Raw genomic sequence first — 20,813 nt, forward strand, 5'->3', positions numbered from 1 at the left:
CAGGAATTAGTGGCCTCTTTTTTTTTTTTTTTTTTTTTTTAAACACAAAAGAAAATTCTTGCTTTGTAATAGGAGTATACATACTGTTTTGAAAACACATTTGGAAGATGTCTTCCAAGATGGTTTATCTCTTTTTTTCCCCTTTAAAACTGACCACTGCACCAGTTAAGGCTGTTTTACAATATATATATATTTCAAATAAATCTTTTAATATTCAAGCTTACCAGATTGATGAACTGTAACAGGTAAAATGGAACTCTTTACAAGGTAAACCATGTAGTTGTACAAAATAGAATTAAACCCTTCACCTGTGTAAAACAAAAAGAAATCCTGCCTGGCATTAAAAACACAGAACCTGTTTACAAAAAGGAATGTGTATGACATTTGGACTTTCTTTTAACTGCCATATCCTAGCAACATCTCAGTTGTTTTAGTAAAGGAACTAATCATCAATTTTAAACTGCAGTGAATTTACCAAACATTTTCACTATAGACTTCTGAAAGCTTTTACAGTAAGAAGTTATCAACAAAAGCAGGCACGTTAGTGTACAAAAACGTTGATTTTTTTTTTCCTGTTTCTTTTTCAAAGTGCAGGTTTTTCTCAATGTGCATCTTACAAGACCAACGAATGTTTTAACTCACTAAATCTTAAAACAGAACTCAATTCTCCCAAGGAGTAGTGTAAACGTTAAAGATCCCCAATACACCTCTAGTAAACGTGACACAAATGTCTCTGCGTTGTTTAGAAATTTAGCTCTTTTGAGAGGTAAAGAAGCTTCATGACACCTTTTCCTTACACTGGCTGGTTATCATAAATGGGTAACTCTGGACTGCTAAAGCTGGAGACTGATGAATTACTTGAAGGGAACTAAACTTGGCTACGGAGGACAGGCGGCGGGAGGAACCAACCCTCAGGCGTTTCTTGCGCAGCCTTTGTAAAATTCTGCCGCCGGCGGAGGGACAGACGGACGGACGGAGGGTCGGTGGGAGGGAGGGCAGAAAGGGGGGAAAGGAAGGGGAAAGCAGGGAGGGAGGGAGGAGAAGCTTCCGCAGAGCCAGAGGCACGGCGGCGCCCCGCCCGCGGCCCACTGCGCCCGCGGCGGCGGGGCCATGCCGTCGGTGGTGCGAGGGCTGCCCCCGAGCCCCGCGGCTGCGAGGCGCTGGCGGTCCCGGTCCCGGTCCGGCACCTGGTCCCGCTCCTGGTCCCGCTCCCGCTCCCGGCTGTCACGGCGGGCCGGGGGCCGGGCAGGGAGCCGGGCGTCCCGCCGGCAGTTGGCGCTAGGTGCTGTGAGCGCAGGGCTCCCCGGGGTAGATCTCCTCGTAGGCGGGGGGCTGCTCGCTGGGCAGCGGGTAGCAGTAGGGGTAGGACGCGTTGAGCTCGGGGTCCATAGGCGAGTAGCCGGGCAGCTCGACGGAGGGATGCCCGCCGCAGTGCACCTCCACACCGGCCTCGTCGAAGACGTGGAAGACGCCCACGTTGATGTAGGAGACGGCCTGGAAGGGGCAATCCCCGGGGCTGAGCTCGGGCTCCCCGCCGGAGAAGAGGGAGCCCTGGCTGTGGCGCGGCGCCCGCCGCCCACCGCCGCCGCCGCCGGGGCCGCCGCGCCGCCGCCGCCGCCGCCCGCCCGCCGCCGCCGCCGCCGCCGGGGCCGCTCTCCGCCGCCGCCGCCGCCGCCCGCGCTGCTGCGAGGCCTTGTAGTTCTTGACGAGGAGCAGGTTGAGCAGGCCCAGGAGGCACTCCAGCGCGTTGAAGACGGTGGAGAGCACCAAGCCTTGCTGATAGTCCCGCAGCTTCTGGCAGCGGAGCGCCGCGGCGGAGCCGTCGGGGGCCGCGGGGCCGCTCCGCGGGCGGGCCGCGGCGCCGGGCTGCAGCAAGCAGTAGTGCGAGTACTTCCTCTCCACCAGCGACACGGTGTCGCCGTCGATGACGGCGCCGGCGAAGGCGCTCAGCACGCCCAGCATGAACACCAGCACCCCCAGCAGCAGGAAGTTCTGCCGACCCCCGGGCGGTGCCTTCTCCACCGGCCCCGACGGAGCGGCCGCCGCCTCCCCCCCGCCGGGGCCGCCGCCCGCCGGGTCCGGGTCCCCGGCCGGGCCCAGGGCCGAGGCCGGGGTCGGGTCCGAGGCCGCCGCCGGCGCCGCGGGCGCCTCGTCGGGCGGGCGGCAGCAGAGCAGCGCGGCGGCGAGCAGCGAGAGGCCGGCGGCCAGTAGCAGCCCCGAGTAGAAGGCGCCGGCGGCGGTGCCCAGGCGGAAGGGCTCGCCCTTAAGCTCGGAGCCCAGCGAGAAGCACTTGAGGCCCACGGCGGCGGCGCTGAGGGCGCAGGCGAGCAGGAGGCAGCTGGAGAGAGCGGCGCAGGCTCCCCGCACGCTCCACTTCATCCTCCGCGCCGCCGCCGCCGCCGCCGCCCCGCCGCCCGCCTCATCCTCCTCCCGCGGCCCCCCCCGGCCCCGCGGCGGCGGCGGCGGCGCGGCGCGGCGCGGCCATGCGAGCGCGGCGCTCCCCGACGGGGCGGCTGGGCTCCGCTCCGCTCCGCTCCGCTCGGCAGGCAGCCGCCGGCCGCAGTGAGCCGGGCGCGGCGAGCGCACAAGCTCTCCCCCCCCCCCCCCCCCCCCCCCCCCCGCCTCCCGGCCGCCGCCGCCTCCTCGTCCCCGCCCGCCCTCTCTTATCGCGGCGGCTGCGGAGAGGCGATTAATTATGGATGGGAGCCGCGGCGGGCGGGGGGACTGGGGGCGGCCCGCCGGCCCGCCGCGGGTGACAGCGGGGGGGTTGGAGAGTGCGACCCCCGGCTCGGCCCGGGGGCGGTGAGGCCGGCCTCCCCGCCCTCCACCCCTTTACGTGGCACGGGGTGCGCGGGGGGGGCCGTAGCCCGCCCTCCGGCCGGCTCCCGGCCGGGGAGGACGGCGAGGGACGCGCAGCTAGGGCAGGGGTCGGCGGGGGCTTGCACCCCCCCCCCCCCCCCGCCGATTCCGATGCGGAGGGCTGCCGCTTGACTCCGGGCTCGCGTCCTCTCTTAATTTTATTTTTTAGCACTTGCTCTTGCAGGAAGCCGGCGGGCCGCCGTGCAACCCTGTGACTGCGTTGCGGTGTGTCGGCGGCTCTGATGCAGCGGACCGAGCCCTCCGAGCCGCGCTGAGCGGCGCCAGCCCTCCGCGCCCGCGGAGGCGGCGGTCCCCAGCACCCCTCTTTGTTCCGTGCTCTGCCGGCGACCCCCGGTGGGATTGCTCCCCGCAGGGCCACGCATCCTGCTCCGTGGCCGGCAGGGCTGGGGGCCAAGTGCCCGCAGCGGCGTCCCCGGGACGCCCCGTCCGGGACCGCTTGCAGCACAGGCGGGCGGAAGCCGCTGTTGGGGGGCCGCCGCCACCGACCCCGGCCCCGGCCCCGGCCCCGGCCCCGGCCCCGGTCCCGGCCCCGGCCCCGGCCCCGGCCCCGGGTGGCTTGGCCGCTGTGCGGGGAGCACCCCGGGCGGCCTCCCGAAGGAGAGGTGGGAATGTCAGGCTCGGAGCGGGGAGAGCAGGGGGACCGTGCCTCTGCCGGCAGCGGGGCGCCAGACGGCGAGGGGGGGTTGGGGAAGGCTCTTCCTCGCCTGTCCTTTTTCCTTCCCGGAAGCTGGAGCCTCCAGCTCCCCCATTTTCCCCTTCTGTCGTGCGCACACCAGCCTTGCTGGGTATTTTTAGCTGGCGCCGCTGTGATTAGCATTCAGGGGAGCAAGCGAGGGAGAGAAAGCCGTTTTCCAAGCCATTTTCTCTTCCCTTTCCAACAGGGCCAATGCACCTGTGGGTGGTGGGAGGTGCGCGTGGGGCATGATCTGGTGTTTAGCCTTCTCCAGGGATGCAATCCTGCTCCCTCTGTTCCATCAGGGCGGGCCCTGTCAGCACCTCCAGAGCAGGGCCAGCACCCTGCGGCACGGGACACTACTGCAGGAGCTGCTCCTCTCTGAGAGAGGCTTCTGGGCCTTGCGTGGGGCAGTGGCCTCGCACGGGCCCTTGGTGAGTCCAGCCCTCCCCAGTGGCACCGTCCAAAAGTATCAGGGGCTCCAGCGGGACTTGTCATGCTGCCCTTGGGGGCCACACAGACAAGGGAATTTTGCCCCCTCCCTCTTGTTCACAAGGGGCTTGAGAAGTACTTTGTGTGAGGGAACATGGCAATCCTGGTAGTCCAGGGCTGGCTGACCTGTGGCCACCTGATCCCCTTGCTGGGTTGTAGCCTTGGCTGTGGGGGTAGGACCAACCTTCTTGTGTCCCTCCAGGAGCAGGTGGCTGCACATGCCACCCGGAGTCATCTTCAGCTCTTACCCTTCCCAGGCTGTCCCTGGCTCCTGAGGATTGGGGCACGCGGGTCTGCTGATCTGTGGCCATGTGAAGATTTTGCTGTAGGATCTGGGACTTTGGCTCTGCTTGTGGTGAGTGCCTGGAACACCGGGGAGGATCTTCAGATGTCTTTAAAAGAACTGGCCCTGAGTCCTTATGACTCCTAAAAAATAAATGCATAGAGGGCGCACAACATATTGCAAAATACAGCACCCATCTCCTGAAGTCTATGTTGAACTCTAAACATTGCCTTGGAAAGCAGATGTAAACTCTCAATCCAGCTGCCAATCTACAGGACTGCAGGAGACACACTGCGTGCATGGGTGTGGAGGTAAAGGAGCTGTAGCTAGTGGGAAGTAGACACTTAATACACAACATAGACTGACTTACATGTGAGGGAAATGTGTGATTTGTATAATTTCATTGTTAATGTCAAGAGCTTAATAGCATTCAGAAAAGGATTATTTATTATGAATAGTGAGAACATTCACTTAACACTAAGTAAATACAAAATTAAGAAGAGATCTCAGCCTTTATGCATCAAATTATTAATCAGCCTTTAACTGGCAATGGTTAGGGTAGGAAAAGCAAACCTTCCACTGGGGGCAGATTGTTCCTTTATTGTGCAGGGTTTCTTGATGTTCCTTTCCTGCTTCCTGTTTTGGCAGCTGCCAGAAGTGGGCAGTAAGGCTTCTCCAGCATGGCCTTTCACATGTTCTTACAGCTGTCTCAGCTGTTCAGTCTTCCTCATCTTGAATGTTATCTTCTAAGGAAAGGACTTTTCGTTCCCTGTGTTTGTGACGGGAGACTGACCTTGGATAGCACCCCTAAAAGCTGTGCATTGTGAGAGGCCAGGCTGACGCACAGGTTTAATAATATAAATAGTAATTCTGCTACACCTTTTTATTCCTCCTGTGGAGCAAATTGCTACCGTTAACCTTTTCCAAATCTTACCTGTTTCTCCCCAGAATGACTCTCCGGCTTCTGAACATCATGTTCAATATGCAAGGCTAGAAGTTTCACTACTAACATGCTTCCCCACGTGTTATTTATTATTCATAAACCTCCTGTGTTTCAGTGTCACTCTGAGTTAGCACAGTTTTTCATATGGTTATTTACAGCTTTGCACTGTGGCACATTTTCCGTAAGAGGATACTTTATAAACACAACATACACACAGAGTAACGTGCATATCTTGCATGTTGAAGTTCAACTGTCTTTGGATAAAATGTCTGAAAACACAGTAATGATGTTGTTATATTATTAATAATAGACATAAGACTCTATAAGTAAATACTCTGTCACATCTATATATACATTGAATAATTTGTTGATGATTGAATTGGAACTACTGTAAAAAATGACTGACCTACCAGCCTAAATAAAGGTTACTAGAGAGTTCTCTGGATCCCAAAGGGTACTGCTGATCACCTCAGTCCTAGCTGGTAGTCCCTTCAGATCAATGTTAGGATGCCCATCTGCACGTCCATAGCTGATATATGTGTGTCTGATTGATCAGCCAGGTCTGCCTGCTGTAAAAAGAGTATCCATGTTCAACAGAAGATGACAGAACTGCAAGCCACTTGGCCACATTAGTCCATCACCTAAATCAGTCACTGCAAGCAAGTTGGTCTGTCAGCCTCAGTGAATAGAAAAGTCACAACCTGATGGGACTCTACGGCAGCTGCTGACTATAAAGTATGGTAGGTGCCACATGTTTTGAATCTCTGGGTGTTAGTTTTATCTTCAAGCTTTGTTAGTCAGATTTTCCTTTTTAATTGCCCAAATTAAAATTTATCACAGTTATTTTCAAGTGTTGTTTTGGTGGATTTCAGAACAGGTGTGTAAGGTTTTGTGGGATAACACAGACCTGGGACATGTGTTCCCAACACTCTCTTCATGACCACAGAGCGAACTTTCTGTGTGTTAGAGGGGAAGTCATTTATGGCCAGATCCTGCCTCCAAAGAGTGGTAGGGAGCTTTGGTCCAAGGTTCTAACTCAAAAGGGAGCTGAGGGGCTGTGCTTGCTGGGTGCCAGTTGGGAGTGGGCACTGTCATGACTGGCAATGCAGGCTTGCTTTGCTCAGCGTGCACAGAGCTGGACGTTTGCAGCAAGGTGCAGGTCAACCTCTTAACTTTTTGTGGTAACTCAGTGGCACAAAGGACGGCAGAGCTATTAATTAGCTCTTTCCAGGCTGGAAGCTAAACTGTGTTTGTAAAATAGATGGACATCTTCAGCTTATGCCACCAAAGTGCAAAGCAATGCATTATTTTATTGTCTGCCTCTCCTCCTACACTGCATTTATGGTAAGATATATGTGTTATTTCAATGCCAGTTTGATAAATGGTTGTCATAGCTTTAACTATTCAGTCATGATGGCTGTGTAACCTCCCATAACTTATTCTGTTGCCTAGTACGTTTTTCTTCTGTTTCTATAGGGGACATTATGGACTATAAAATCTTTTTACAAAAATTGCTTTACATATGGTTACTAAGAATACGTTAGAAAATAGAAAATTGAAACTCTGAAGATGCAGCCTATCATGTTTCTTTCTGGTCCTTCTTCTCTTCCATTTGCAAGGTCCACCAGGATGTGTCTGTGTGCCTGAGGCCTGCTATTCTCTTACTTTCACAGTATTTTATGTGGAAGACTCATCTCTACAGGGAATGTATGGAAAATACTTTAAGGGAACACATGTTGGGAAAGGCCCTACACCAGGCTACAAGTTTGGAGCTGACTGGTGGCTGGACAGTGATGAAAAATCAATGTCTAGAGATGCTGCTTCAATGAGTGACATTTAAAATAGGAAGCAGAGAGGTTGGGAAGAAAATATAAGAAGTTAAGATAGAAAGCAAACCCTATGCTAGAAGCTGGATGTGTCTTGGCAGCTGTTAGCCCTAGGAGTTTTGGATTAAGGGAAATTAAGGGAATTGAGACAACAATTTCATTTGCACTAAATGATCATGGGATAGTTTAGGTTGGAAGGGACCTTGGGAGGTGTCTAGTCTGACCTGCTCAAAGGAGGGACATCTCTGGGGTCAGACTGGGTTGCTCAGGGCTTTGTTCAGTCCATGTATCCTGTATCAGCAGCATTTGCCAGTGTTTGTTTAATCTGAGCACTTCAACAAGTTTTTCAGAACTTGTTTGTTTCTTGGCTCTGTTCCCTTGTCCTGGCTTCAGGTGATGCTGGGGCATCTGAGAAGATCTTTTCAGGGCCCTGTGAAGAGTCTTTATTACCATTTTAGTTTAAAATGCTCCAGGATATGAATGAAAAAGAGTGGTTTCTCTGTGCAGTAGGATTTAATCTTTTCAGTCAAGTGGTAATTATGTGAGGAACATTCTTTGTTTACAGGGCTATAGAATAGGGCACAAGGTATTTTGAGGAGAGGTCAGATGCTTGCTGTGGCATTTGTAAAATCGGTTATTTGATAGATTACTTAAACAAGGACATCTTTCCTTTGCTTATTTCACAGAATTGTTCAATTATGACCAATTTGCAGAAAATGTACCTGATGCTTTCCTAACTGCTGTCCTAATGGTGGGACCTGGATGGTATTTTATTGTGTAGGTTCTAGGAAATTACTAACTTAATGGTAAAAGATTGCTGAACACTTTGCCAGCCAAAAGGACTCTCAAAATCCTTCTCTTTGGGCTTTCAGATTATTTTGAAGTGTGTTCCAGTTTAGTCTGAATATTTGATATACTACCTTGTCCTTGAAATCAGGGCTGTGCAAAGGCTTAAGGCTGATGCATCTCTTAGCTTCTAGTGAGGCCTCCAGCACAGCACCTGAGCAGCAATCATACACCTCTGCTTTGCCTTCTGCTGAAAGATGAACATGCTGTGGAAAGATACCAAGAACTTCGAGAGGTCAGCAGGCCCTGTTCCAGGTTCAGGGGAAGGGGAGCTAACTTCCTTGTGTGGAAGAAAGAGGATTGCTTAGCTCTGTGTCCTGTTGTTTGACATTGTACCTTCCAGTGAGTTGGGACAAAGAACCTTTTTGCACCTGAAGGGAGGAAGCATGGTGTCCCAGGTGAGTTGAGATGGGTCAAAGGTAATCTTTCTTGTTCAGTTATTGAATCAGTTGTCTTGTCAGTCTCATGCCCCGATCCAAATTTAGGTACTGGGCTTGACACAGGGATCTTGAAAACTCCCTATGTTGATGCTGCTTTGTCTTAGAGGAGTCTATCGTCAGAATATGCCTTACTTCTGAATTTTAAAGTTTTCCATGCACCTAAATCATATTTTATCCAATGACTGTTTCATGTCAAGGTCATAACCTGCTCTTGAAGGAGGGACTGGAAGTCTAGCAAGTGTCCTGTTGAACTGTGGTCCCTTTTTGGGTGCATCTTTTTTAGCCTAAACAACCTTGAATTTCCTAGAGAAAGAAACTGCAAGGCAGGAGTGGAAGGGGAGAGCAGGTCACCACTCAAGCCAGAGTTGTGATACTGGGAAAGTGTATCTTAGGATCCCCTCCAATCCCAATAATATGGGAATCATTCCCCTGCCCAGTGCTGGCCTGTGGCAAAAAAAGATGTGGTGGGAAGGTCTTGCTTGCATCATGACTTCTTCCTTTGGCTGCATGTTGGGACGATGAATAATCTGGCTTTGTCCTTGAAAGCAAAGGCCACGGTGAGCCTGCCTTCATGGTGGGAGATTTCTCCTGCGTAGATCTGCAGTCTGGGAAGTACCTCCCTGCTGCCTGAGGGCTTGGTGTGGGGAGCCATGATTCCTGCTCTGGCTTGGTAACAAAACTGCTGTCCCAGCTGCCTGCCACACCTTGTCCCTCTGAGAGGTCTTTGTCCTCAGCTCAGCTGCTTGTCTGATCTTTCCCTAGCTTGTTATTGCAAGTGATCCCCATCAAAGTGCATCCTTTTTCACGTCAGTCAAAATCACTTAGAGGTGTAGGTTAGTGAGTGGTGAGCAGTGAAGCCAGCAGAGCTGAAGAAGCAGCAGCTGGTGGGGGAGGGGATGTGCTGTCCTTTGTGTCTGTGGCAGCAGCTGCTGGGGGGAGTTGACTTTCCAAGGAGGGCCAAGTTCCTTGATGACACAGCACTGCCCTTGGTGTTTCTTGTTGGCTAGTAGATTGCTGCCTTCTCAGCTCCCTGCCTGGCTACCAGGGTCCTCAGGGTGAGCCACCTGCGGAGTGCTGTATGCTGGCCAAGCCAGCATGGCTCCAGCAGCCCTGCACCTCCACATGTGCATCGCAGGGCTGTTTTGGGTGTAGTCTTTAATTTAGCTCCTGCCAGAGCTGCATTCTTACTCCCTTGAGGAGCCAATATTGCAGCCTGCCATCTCATGTTTCAGATCCTGACTTGCCTGGTCTGTGTGTTAGAAGTATTGTGGGGTGATGGTGGGGCAGCACTGGGCTTTTCTTGAGTCCCTGAGACATTCGCAGACTGCTTTTAAGGGATTGGTGAAAGCTAACCTTTTGATAGGGGACTTAAATTCACTGTATAAGAGTCTGCAGCACCACTAGAAATATTTTAAGGTTAAAAAATGAGTGGAATTGTTAGCAAATAATGGAACACAAGTGACTTCAAAAGTCAGCCCATGAAGGCTGCTGGTCCTGCACACATCATGTACCTATCATGGCACTCATGAGCAACTCCCACATTTTTCTTGAAGTCTTTGGCTGCCTGTTGGAGGCTGCGCTGACCCTGATGGCTCTGATAGATAGAAACCTCCTGACTGTCTCAGTGCTAAATGTATTTTATGGCCAGCTTGCATGCATTTGTTCTGTGCCAACATTGTCCTTTAACTTAAATGGCTCTTCTTCTTCTCTGATTTTTACTCTCTGGATGTATTTATAGACAGCAAACATACCCCCTCTGAGCTCTCATTTTGCTAGATTAAACAGACTAGATATTTTCTTTTTTTTTTTTTTTTTTTGGTATTAAAAACTTTATACTCTGCAGTTTGAGTTCATCCTTAAACACATAATGATGACAGTATGCTGCATCTTTTATGGTCTTACCAGGGCCATGAATGATGGTATTAGAGCTTCCTCATCTCTAGTGGAAAGTCCTTGACCAATTATCCTAGAATTTGTGATTGCTTTTTACCCAGGTCCTTTCCATGGGAGGCTATATCTGTACCTAGTGCACCTCATTCTTTCTCCTCCACTGTTGTTCCTGTCTGTGGGGCTGCCAATTGGTGGCACTGATGACCTTTCCCCTTGTTTGACTGACTTTTTCCCCCTATTTCTGTTATTCCAGTCGTCAAGGTAATTCAGCTTTTGCCTTTCTGATATTTTGAACCTCCTCTCTGTTGACAATACCATTGTGCCTTCTGCTCCTCAGAGAACCTTATTTGTTACCTCCACTCAGTTCACTGTACAGCCTTCTGTCAGCTCTCTCTTAACAAGCTCCTTCCTCACTTTTCAGCTCTTGTACCCATTTCTGCCAGCTTAACATTTAGCTTCCCACATAATGCTGTTTCACGTGCTTCATTGAAGTTTGGAGGGAGAGACAGTTAATGATACCACCAAAGGAGAGTGGAGTGTTCAAACTCTGGAAGGCCTGTGCTGTGTTTTATCTCTGCTTATTTTAAAATGTGTCTTTTATTACCCTCCCTGTTCCCCCAACTTGTTCTGGTGCCTGGTATAGATCTAAATAATGTGCGCAGACTTCTTGTTACTGTTTCAGAAGGGGCAAATGTATGTTTAAATTTGTTTTTCTCCACCATATTCCAAATTTTTGTTATATGATGATTATCCCCACCCTCCAGGTTTGCATCTGCTCGTCCTCCTGTAACACTAGGTTGGAGCTGTCCATGCATCTCAGTTTGAGTCTGTGAAACTTTGTGAGTTTAGGCTCCGCTTTGAGTGAGATAGCTTCCTTGTCTTCAGTGCTTTCTTTTCCATGGGCTGCCCTGCCTTTGCTCTAGACTTGGTACCATCTTTATGGAAAACTTGGCAGGGCATTCATGCAGGATGCTCCAAACTACTTTTTTTCTTTTTTTTTTCCCCTCTCTTCTTCTTTCCTTATCTTCCTATTTACATAACTGGCAAGCTCTTTTTCTTGTTAAATCTTTTGTGCACAGTGTAGCTCTGTTTGACTCTTGGTAATTCTCACTTTGCTTTCCAACTCTTGACCATATTTGTGGGTGAGGTTTTATTCCATTCTTGCTCTTCTGCTTCCATGTGCGATTTAGAGGTGGATTTCCAGTTCTCTTCCTTATCATTGTTCTGTCTTTTCTATGTTGTTTTTTTCCTTCATACAGCCTCTCTTTCTCGTTCTTTCTCCTGTTAGGCTTGCTGCTCCTTTCTTCCTGGCCATCCCATCTCCTTCTCCTGTGTAATTCTCCTCCTCATTTTCTGGGTGCGAACAGTACCTCAACTCTAGTGGGACTACCTCATTCCTCTAGTGGGAGTCTTTCTTTGCAGCATCTTTTTTGCCCTGTGTGCATTGACCAGAGAAAAGATCTATCTTGTTCTGTATATCTTCATGCATCTTCTTTCCTTTCTTTTCTTCTGCTATGGCTGTGTATTCCTGTTGCTTTTCTCAGGGATTTTTTTTCCCCACAAGAAAGCTGTCAAGGATTCTCAGCATGCCTCTTCCTTCTCGTCTGCTGTTGATGTCTACAATTTTTTCAGGTCTTCCCATCAGTGTCATAATTTCAGATTTTTCTTTCTTGCCTTCATCTTCAAAAGCATGGAAGAACTTCCCACTGCAGTTACCACTTACTATTTTCTGTTTGCTGGATCCCTTCATTCCTGGCTATTGACTATTTAAATTCCTCACTCAGTTGTCAAGCTAATATTTTTTTTGCTTCAGTTGCTATCTCATGCCCTAGAACCTCTTTTGTGGATTGCCTTAGAGAACAGAAGAGTGTGAAAAACAAGTGAAAGTCTTGCCTTTTTTTTGTGTTAACTCTGGGTTATTATTACTGGCTGTCTTGTGCCAGAGCTCAGGATAACAACATTTATGGCAAAAGCTTTGTAGCTATGTGCTGTCAACCCTTAGGAAGAAGATTTGGATTTGCTATTTCCTGTTATTTGGAGGATGTTCAAGCTGTTTATATCTATTCTTGTTGAGATGGTGATATTAAACATTGAACTAGAATGGGGAAAGAAGCTTATATAGATCAACAGAAACTGGTTAGGCAATATCCCAGTGTGCTTGAATTTAAGTTCTTTCCCTAGATCTAATCCTACTGTCTTTCAAAATGGGTCTGTGTTTGTCCTGGTTTTGGCTGGGATAGAGTTAATCTTTCTAGTAGCTGGTATAGTGTTATGTTTTGCATGTAGTATGAGAAGAATGTTGAAAACACACTGATGTTTTTAGTCGTTGCTAAGTAGTGTTTATATAAGTCAAGGATTTTTCAGCTTCTCATGCCCAGCCAGCAAGAAGGCTGGAGCAGCACAAGAGGTTAGGAGGGGACACAACCAGGGCAGCTGACCCAAAGTGACCAAAGGAATATTCCATGCTATGTGATGTCATGCCCAGTATATAAACTGGGGGGAGTTGGCCAGGAGGGGCGGATTGCTGCTTGGGGACTAACTGGGGACTGGTCAGTGAATGGTGAGCAATTGCATTGTGCATCACTTGTGTTTTCCAATTCTTTTATTGTCATATTATTATCATTATTATTTTCTTCCTTTCTGTCCTATTAAACTGCCTTTTTCTCAGCCCGTGAGTTTTACTTTTTTTTTTCCCAGTTCTCTCCCGCATCCCACTGGGTGGGGGGGAGTGAGTGAGCGGCTGCGTGGTGCTTAGTTGCTGGCTGGGTTTAAACCACAACAGTGTTGTAAGTGAACTATCCGTGCTGTCATTTGATAGACAGTGGTCTTCTTTGATGGCAGTAACCCTGGACAAAGTTGCAGGTTTCAAAACTGGAATGCTGTACAGATAATTCTTTTTTCTTGGGCAGGAGAAAACCCAGCTGCAGTCTTGGAGCTGACAGCCAGGAAAGACTGACTGATATGAGTCCATCATGTACACTGACTGTGCCTTGGAGCAGAAGGAATGGTTTTAAGTGCACGAAACCCAGCATGAAACCCATTTCCTATTGGAGTCACAGGTGGTTGAACAACTACATTGATACAGATTGCTGTAAGGGGCTCTGAAGTAGCCCCCAGCCCTTACCAGCTTCTTGGGGAGGTGCTGAGCTGATTTGTCTCAAGCAAGCTCTCAAGGCACAGCAAGGTGGGCTGAAGATCCTGAAAAGACTCGGTTATCTCTGACTCTTTTCTGGGGATGTGGGCTGATTCCCCTTTCCCCTGATAAGGCTCTTGTTTAATCAGAATCGTATTCTGTATCCCACTGTTACCGTTTTGAGAAACAATGTCTTTTGGTGATGGGTTTGATTTTTTCTTTTTCTCTTCTCTTAAACCCTCACTAAAAACCACTGCCTTCTCTGAGCCTGACACAGCTTTCTTGGCAGTCCTAGGCCAGGTGGCCGTTCTCAAATACATTGTTTTCCTGATGTAGCACATCAGGCAGTGGTTTTGTGAGGCATCTGGACCTGACCATCAGGTCATCAGTCACATCTCCCTTGGTGACCTCAAGCAGGACCGACTTTCTGACAGATACAGCACAGTGTTTCTTAGCCTCTTTGCCCACTTGATCTCACTGGCAGTGATGTTTTCTGTTAGCCTGCAAGGACTGCAGATCCTGGAGTGCCTGTCTGTGAAGAGGGTTTGTGCTTGTAGGGGGAGGGACAGGTGTTTGGGCCCATGTGCTCTCTGTGGGACACAGCTGGAAGGAGGAAGGTGGTGGGTGTCTTTCAGTAAGTGAGTTTGGGGAGAGAAGGGAGTCCTGTGCAGCCCCTTGCAGGTGCTCTCAAAGGGATGGTGTGAGCAGTCACTGCTGTTCAGCAGTTGGCACTGTTTGCTTTTGCTTTTGTGCATATCTAATATGTTTTTTCTTTAAATCATCATAGTGCTCCATATTATACGTGCTGTTTGTAGCTATTAAACATACTTGTTTTGAGATAACTCTCTGCAATATGGCACATACATAATTGGGTATAATTAACTCCAATTAACCATATTAAGTTTTGCAACACTTCTCCTGCCATATTCTGAAGCTGGCTTTAACAGGTTTTGTGACTAACAAACCCACGTTTGCAGGTTCAAGTTATACAAACTCATGCATATTCCAGGTGTTCCCTTTTTCATTTCAGTACTGTGCCTTTGAATCCGATCATTTGTTTTTCAGTTGTCTGCATAATTAACTTGCAGCCTGGAGGACTCCTTCCCTCTGAGAGCAGGATTCTCACAGTGCATCTTTGGTGCTCTTCACATGACACTTCTGGGGAGCTGCTGATCACGATGGCATCTCAGTGCCTGGTTTACAAACTCCTTAGCTTGCCACAGGTAGTTAGATGAGTACATGCTATGTTTGATAAAGGCCTAAGTACCACATATGGTGAATAACACTTTACCTTTCTTATTTAAACACTGAGCCAGAATTTTGGCTTTTATTCTTTTTAAAGTCTGCTTCTTCCTACTTTTTCCTTTTAGTATTAATTTTGTTGTTGCTTTTGTTGTTCTTGTTGGAAAGTGCTCTGAAGTGTCATGCGTTAAGAAGTTATATAAAACAAGTGATTGATTGAAAGACAAATGCAGTTTGGCAATAAGAGAAAGATGCTAATGCAGTTTATGTGTGAGGAGCATGCTGTGGCATATTGCGGCACCCTCTGGTGCCCAGCACCCTGCATCTCCGATGAAGGAAAATCATCATGTTCCCTTGCAGCTCAGCCTAGCATTTGAAGGTGGCTCATGGTCCTCTAGATGTTGGCTAACACATTTCTTAGCATACTGCCGCCTAAAGAGCAGCTGGAAACAGCAAGACTGCTAGTGTATATTGCAAGGTCAACCCCGTGTCCGGTTCATGAAAAACAGAAAGTGCATGCACAGAAATGCTGAGATTGGCACAAAAGGGTCTGTCAGCTGGGCTCCATACAAAACAGTTTCTTGAAATCTATGAAACATTTCATAACTCCCCAGTTTTTCACGGCTGCATGGTTATTAATTTGCTTCAGGTTATTACCAAGCTGTCACTGATTTTAATGGGCCTTGGATCAGACAGGCCTTAGTTTTTATGTGGTTTCCATTACAGTGTTAATTGACTTAGTATGCAGATTTAGCTATGAAGCTTAGAGATTTCATTTAGTTTTTATAATTTAATTGTGGAAACGTGGCAGTAAATGCAGATGAGAAGTTACGTGCAATTAATATTGACCCAAGACTACTCAAATGTCAGACACTTGTCTCTGAAGACTCACTAGGAAATCTAATGTGTTAAATAATGATTTTGTATCATGGCATTTTTAAACAACCTTGGTATTGGCCTATTCTTCCTGAAGCTGTATTCTTCCTGGAATCAGGACTGTGTGAAACCTTGATGTCTGCAGGAGCCAGCACTGAAAGTCAGAAAATCCTGTCACTTTGTGATGCAAGCAGCAGTGTTATCTCCTGCAACTGTTTTTCAAAAATGCTGAAACAACAAATAGGCTGAATTAGCCTCTGTGTGGGTGTGGGTATGTGTGTGTGAGGGCAGGTAGGGGATTGTTTTCATGGCTTTTAAAGGAATATAATTTAGAGCCATTGATATACAGCTCATGGAAAGTTTGGGGAATGAAGTGCTCTTATCACAGCAGATTGTACACCTTTGCCTGGCCTGAAGGAGTCCATGCAATGGTGGGGAGGGGAGTCAGTTTCCATGCTGACTTTGTCCTTGGCATAGCCCACAGGCTGAAAGATAGGCTGACTACCATAAGATGTGTTGATATTAGTCTGCTGAAATCTCCATCTGTTTTAGAGAAATGGCCCAAAGTGGCACTGGGATTTGTACTGTAAGTGGCAAAGACTGCCATATTGAAGAAATGAGTAACCTGTTGTCATATCTCCTGGCAAGATTAGTAGTCACAGGTTTAAGGCAAAACTTTCTAGCTGTCTGGATACTGAACTGGGGAGCACGTAGCTTGACGGGGTATGGAAATGGCATTATTGGAAGTGTCCAATAACAGATTGAGCAAGTACCTGCATAGGTCATTCACGTAGAGCTGGTCCTGATGAGGTGCCTCTTTAGCCTGATTTTCTGAGAGGTTGGCACACTGCTGTACTTTTTGATTATAGCTGGTGTTTGATATTTCAAGGAATGAAAAGTCCTTGCTTTGCTGTGGGCTTGGTGTGGATGGAAGAGGAATTCTCCTGACCACAGGCATCCTCAGGCCTCTGGGATGGCCTGTCATCTGGGAACCTTCACATGGTGCTTGACATAGCACCCTGTGGAAACTGGGAGGGAGGGCGCAAGACCTTGCCTCTTGTGTAGCCCTTGAAATGTGAAGTTTAAAAGCCCTCTAATTACTGAGTGGCTAAAATTGTCACTAATACCTTAGGCAAAGAGGCAGAAAAAATGAAAATCTTGAAATAGTTGCTAGATTTAAATTGGAGGTAATGGGGATTGTTCAGGCTGCATCTTTAGATTCACCACGTGGCAAGAGGGGAGCAAGCAAGGAAGACAGATTGGAGTGACGTTTGCGCCTTGCAGATTGCAGGGGTTCATTGAGTTGAAAGATGCCATTAGTCTTGTAGGGCAGCAAAACTTGTTTGTTTAAAAACAACACAAATAGAGGCAGTGTTAAAAGCATTTCAGCTGTCAGAAGGGAGAGACAACAGATTGCACAGGTAGAGTGCTAAACTGCGTGTTAAAGGCACAACCACATGCACAAGCTCAGGAATGGCTCTGGTCTGGCGTTTCTGGAACATGTTGCTCAGATCTGTTGTGCATTGTGGTCTGCACAAGACTTGGATGTTTGACTGCTGCTTCATGCTTCCTTTCTGGCTCACCAGCAACTCCATCATTCGTGATACTTCAGTCTTTGGCCTGCCTTGGGAAGCTCCATGTTGCAGACAATGAAATACGTGGTATATTGTGCCTGGTCCTGGATGGGGGAGGAAAGAGAGGTGTCTGTGCTGTGCTGTTACTAAAGGATGTTTCTCCCATGGCTCCCTGTGCTGGAAGTAGTCCCACCTTATAGCTTTGCACTTGAAAGGCTGTCCTGATGCATGCATGGACATGCCTCCAGTACATGACTCCTCATTCCTCCCTACCCATTCATTTCATCTGTCATGTAACTCAGCCTTGGGGGACAGGGCAGTGGCGGGCAGCAGAAAATCTATGCCTGAGCAATTATTAGATGTCAGAGAAGGGCTCCCACAAGGTTCTTTGTGTTTTCGCAGCGTCACCCCTTTCCCATTGTATGTAGACTTTCAGAAAAGGGAAAAAAATGTGATCCCTTCCTCCCCCAGTCTCCGCCCTGCTTTTGAAAGCAGGCTGAAAGAAACAGCATCTGGAGCAAAGTGATGTCTGAGCCTGCACCTTATTGCAATTTTCAGTGCATTGTCTCTCCATGTGAAGAGCTGAAAAGCTAAGCTGGGACAAACAGCCCCTAATTGCTGCTCCAGCTTCTCCTGGCAAAGCTCCACTTTGGTCTGTGAAGCGAGAAGCTGTATGGGGGACTGCCTCCAAGCATTGGCCCCAGACTGTTGTTTGTTACACATAGAAGAAAATACCCAGTTGCCTAGGATCATTTTGGTGGCATGGTTTGTAGCATATATGCGCACTGTAGCTGCTTCACCTGCTTCAGGGCATCTGACTGTGTTGAGTTACATGTAGTGACTCAGAGGGCTTTCCCTTGCTGGAACATAAAAGTTCACTTGCATCCATCAGCTTACGTAAAAGTTTGAACTATTTTTGAAGTGCATTGCCATACATTTTTAGACTAGCTAAGCTTCATGCACACACTCTTTGCCAAATCCACCACTTTTTGCTACATCCAGTGAGAGGGTATCAAAATCCCTCTGAAGCTTTTAGGGACTGCAGTGGTGCAGAGTGCTCTGTGAACACAGCCATATTGCTTGTGCATCCAAATCTCAGGGGGAAAACTGCTAATTTGTGCATGGCATAATTCCCACTTTCTAAAAGTTACCAAACCATGAAAAAAGTCTAACTCAGGAGCTACTGCTCAGATTTAGAATGTACTGAAATAGACTAGGGTAGATCCTTGCAGATTGCAGTCGTTAAAACCCTCACGATGTGAGTGTATTCAGTATTACCTTTGCTATTATACAAACTAAAGCTGTACATCTCTCTGCCTTTTCTGGTTTATTCTCTACTCCACTTCATGCTATTGTCCATTTCGCTGTGCTTTGACTCCTGGGTCTGTTTTGTCAGTTCCTTGAAGGGTCATCTCTGTGTCTTTTGCTATGAAAACTCCTAAACCAGATTCAGGGTCACTGAACCCACTTGCCAGGCCTCTGGACATACTTACTTCATTAGGGCAGCTGGATGCTCAAAACATTTCCTTTTTCTTCTTTCCCTTCCCTAATCTCTGTTCTTGAAGTGCAACATTCTGACTACAGGACCCATCCTTCTGTGTTGGGAAGGAGCTTTGCACATGCTTGTATTTTTTTCTGTGCTTTAACTCCCTCAGAAGAAAAATGGGAATGCCTGCATGGTCTAAGATTTTGTTTTTTAAAATTTTTTTTTATTACACTGGAATTGTTACTAGAGATGCCTTCTTGTAAAAATGTTTTCCAAATGTCAAGTTTTTTATGAATTAATTTGTGTGTTGCTCCCTGCTGTGTCCCAGGACACTTTAAAAATGAGACTTTTTTTCAAGAGTTTTATCCTGCTGTGAATATTTGTATACATCAAGCTGTAATAAAACCAAACAATTTTCTCATTAGCAATGCAGTCTGCAGAAGTCAATTTCTCCTGTGGCTGTGTCAGGGACACCATGCACTTGAAGTAGGGGAGATGAAAAAAGATTTCAAAAAAGAGGACTCAGGATTAACATCATGGACTCTAATGGAAGTCTTGAAATTAGCCCTTTTATCATACCATATTTATTGTTTTAATTTACTTTGGTGGCATTTGGTATTGGTGCATAAGGTATGAATGTCCTTGCATGCTGCATGCATAAGGCAGAAAATAAAAGGATTTATTAGAGCCCCTTCATATGAGGAGTACCTGAACCAGACCGTGGCACTGAATGAGGTTAGGTGAAAGCAGCACTAAAGGGTTTCCACGTGGGACTCCCTAAATGCTGAAGCATACATGGTTTCAGAGACATGTGTGTTCAACAAGGGACCTAACCTCGGGCTTCACTCCGGGAATCTTTGTTGCAGAGTTTAGAGCAGTCTTTTGGATAGTGTTGTGATTTTAGCCCAGCAAGCAAACGAAGCTGCTCACTTACTCCTCCCCCCCACTGGTGGGATGAGGAGGAAAAATATAACAAAAAGTTCTTGTGGGTCGAGACAAGGACAGCAAGGGATCACTCACCAGTTCTGGTCACAGACAAAAACCAGACTCAACTTGGGGAAAAAAAAAATCAATTTAATTTACTACTAATCAAATCAAAACAAGGATAATGGGAAGTAAAACCAAATCTGAAACCACCTTCCCCATACGCTTCCTTCCTGGTTCAGCTCCACTCCCAATTTCTCTACCTCCTCCCCCCAGCAGCTCAGGGGGATGGGGAATATGGGTTGTGGTCAGTTCATCACACATTGTCTCTGCTCCTCCTTCCTCCTCAGGGAGAGGACTCCTCACTCTTCCCCTGCTCCAGCATGGGGTCCCTCCCACAGGAGACAGTCCTTCACAAACTTCTCTGGCATGGCTGCAGTTCTTCATGAACTGCTCCAGCGTGGATCCTTTCCACAGGCTGCAGTCCTTCAGGCACAGGCTGCAGTCCTTCAGGCACAGGCTGCAGTCCTTCAGGCACAGGCTGCAGTCCTTCAGGCACAGGCTGCTCCAGTGCAGGCTTTCCCATGGAGTCACAGCCAACTTTGGGGGCAACTGCTCCCCTGCTCACCTCCATGGGCTGCAGCGGTATCCCCTCCTCCAGAACACCTCCTCCCCCTGCTTCTTCACTGACCTTGCTGTCTGCAGAGGGGTTCCTCTCACATTCCAATCTCCCCTGCTGCAGGTTCCACTTCTTAAATCTGTTCTCCCAGAGGCACTACCACCATCACTGATTGGGTCAGCCTGGGCCAGAGGCAGCTCTGACTTGGAGCCAGGGAAGCTTCTAGCAGCTTCTCACAGGAGCCACCCCTGTAGCCCCTCCTCTACTACCAAAACCCTGCCACACAAACCCAAAACAGGTGTGCACCTTTATGCTGGAGGAAAGTCCCCATAGCTTTGGCAGCTGGAAGAAGGACCCTGCAGTGGTCTTTGCTGCCCATGTCTCCAGCTGGGCTGAGTGGAGCTCTGGTGTCAGTAAAACCCTGAGCCTGGGTTTCCTAACAGTGAAGTGCTTGTGGATGACAATAGACACTACTGCTAGACTGAAGGTCTGTGTGCCCCCAGCTCTGTCGAGGCTGTGGGGAAGTCAACAGCTTCCTCTGTTGGTGTTCTGCACCTGGCAAATACCTACCATCCTCCCAGGTTGATGCTGTGGGGAATGCAGACGTGGGGTGTGTCTGTCAGGGTAATTTGGGGGAGGAAGAAGTGGAATGAAGGAAACAAGTAATGGCATTAATGGGGCAAGAA

The 20,813-nt window shown here is 48.4% G+C and overlaps 1 protein-coding gene and 1 long non-coding RNA gene across 5 annotated transcripts in view; one reads left to right on the forward strand and one right to left on the reverse strand.

The window, feature by feature from the left end:
• Positions 1-390: 390 nt before the first annotated feature.
• TMEM271 (transmembrane protein 271) lies at positions 391-2,601 on the reverse strand. Its single transcript, XM_075019609.1, has one exon. It carries the CDS (start codon positions 2,377-2,379, stop codon positions 1,279-1,281), a length of 1,101 nt encoding a protein of 366 aa, XP_074875710.1. The 5' UTR covers positions 2,380-2,601; the 3' UTR covers positions 391-1,278.
• A 910-nt stretch (positions 2,602-3,511) lies between these two features.
• Positions 3,512-20,813, forward strand: part of LOC142026506 (uncharacterized) — a 126,675-nt gene continuing 109,373 nt past the window's right edge. For 3 of the 4 annotated variants that reach the window (XR_012648841.1, XR_012648840.1, XR_012648842.1), the window contains exons 1-3: positions 3,512-3,987; positions 4,248-4,400; positions 5,828-6,011. This is a non-coding gene — a long non-coding RNA (uncharacterized LOC142026506). The remainder of the gene's footprint in view (positions 3,988-4,247; positions 4,401-5,827; positions 6,012-20,813) is intronic. The other variant, XR_012648843.1, reaches the window with a different exon arrangement.

This window comes from Buteo buteo, chromosome Z (assembly GCF_964188355.1).
Source record: "Buteo buteo chromosome Z, bButBut1.hap1.1, whole genome shotgun sequence".
NCBI lineage: Eukaryota > Metazoa > Chordata > Aves > Accipitriformes > Accipitridae > Buteo > Buteo buteo.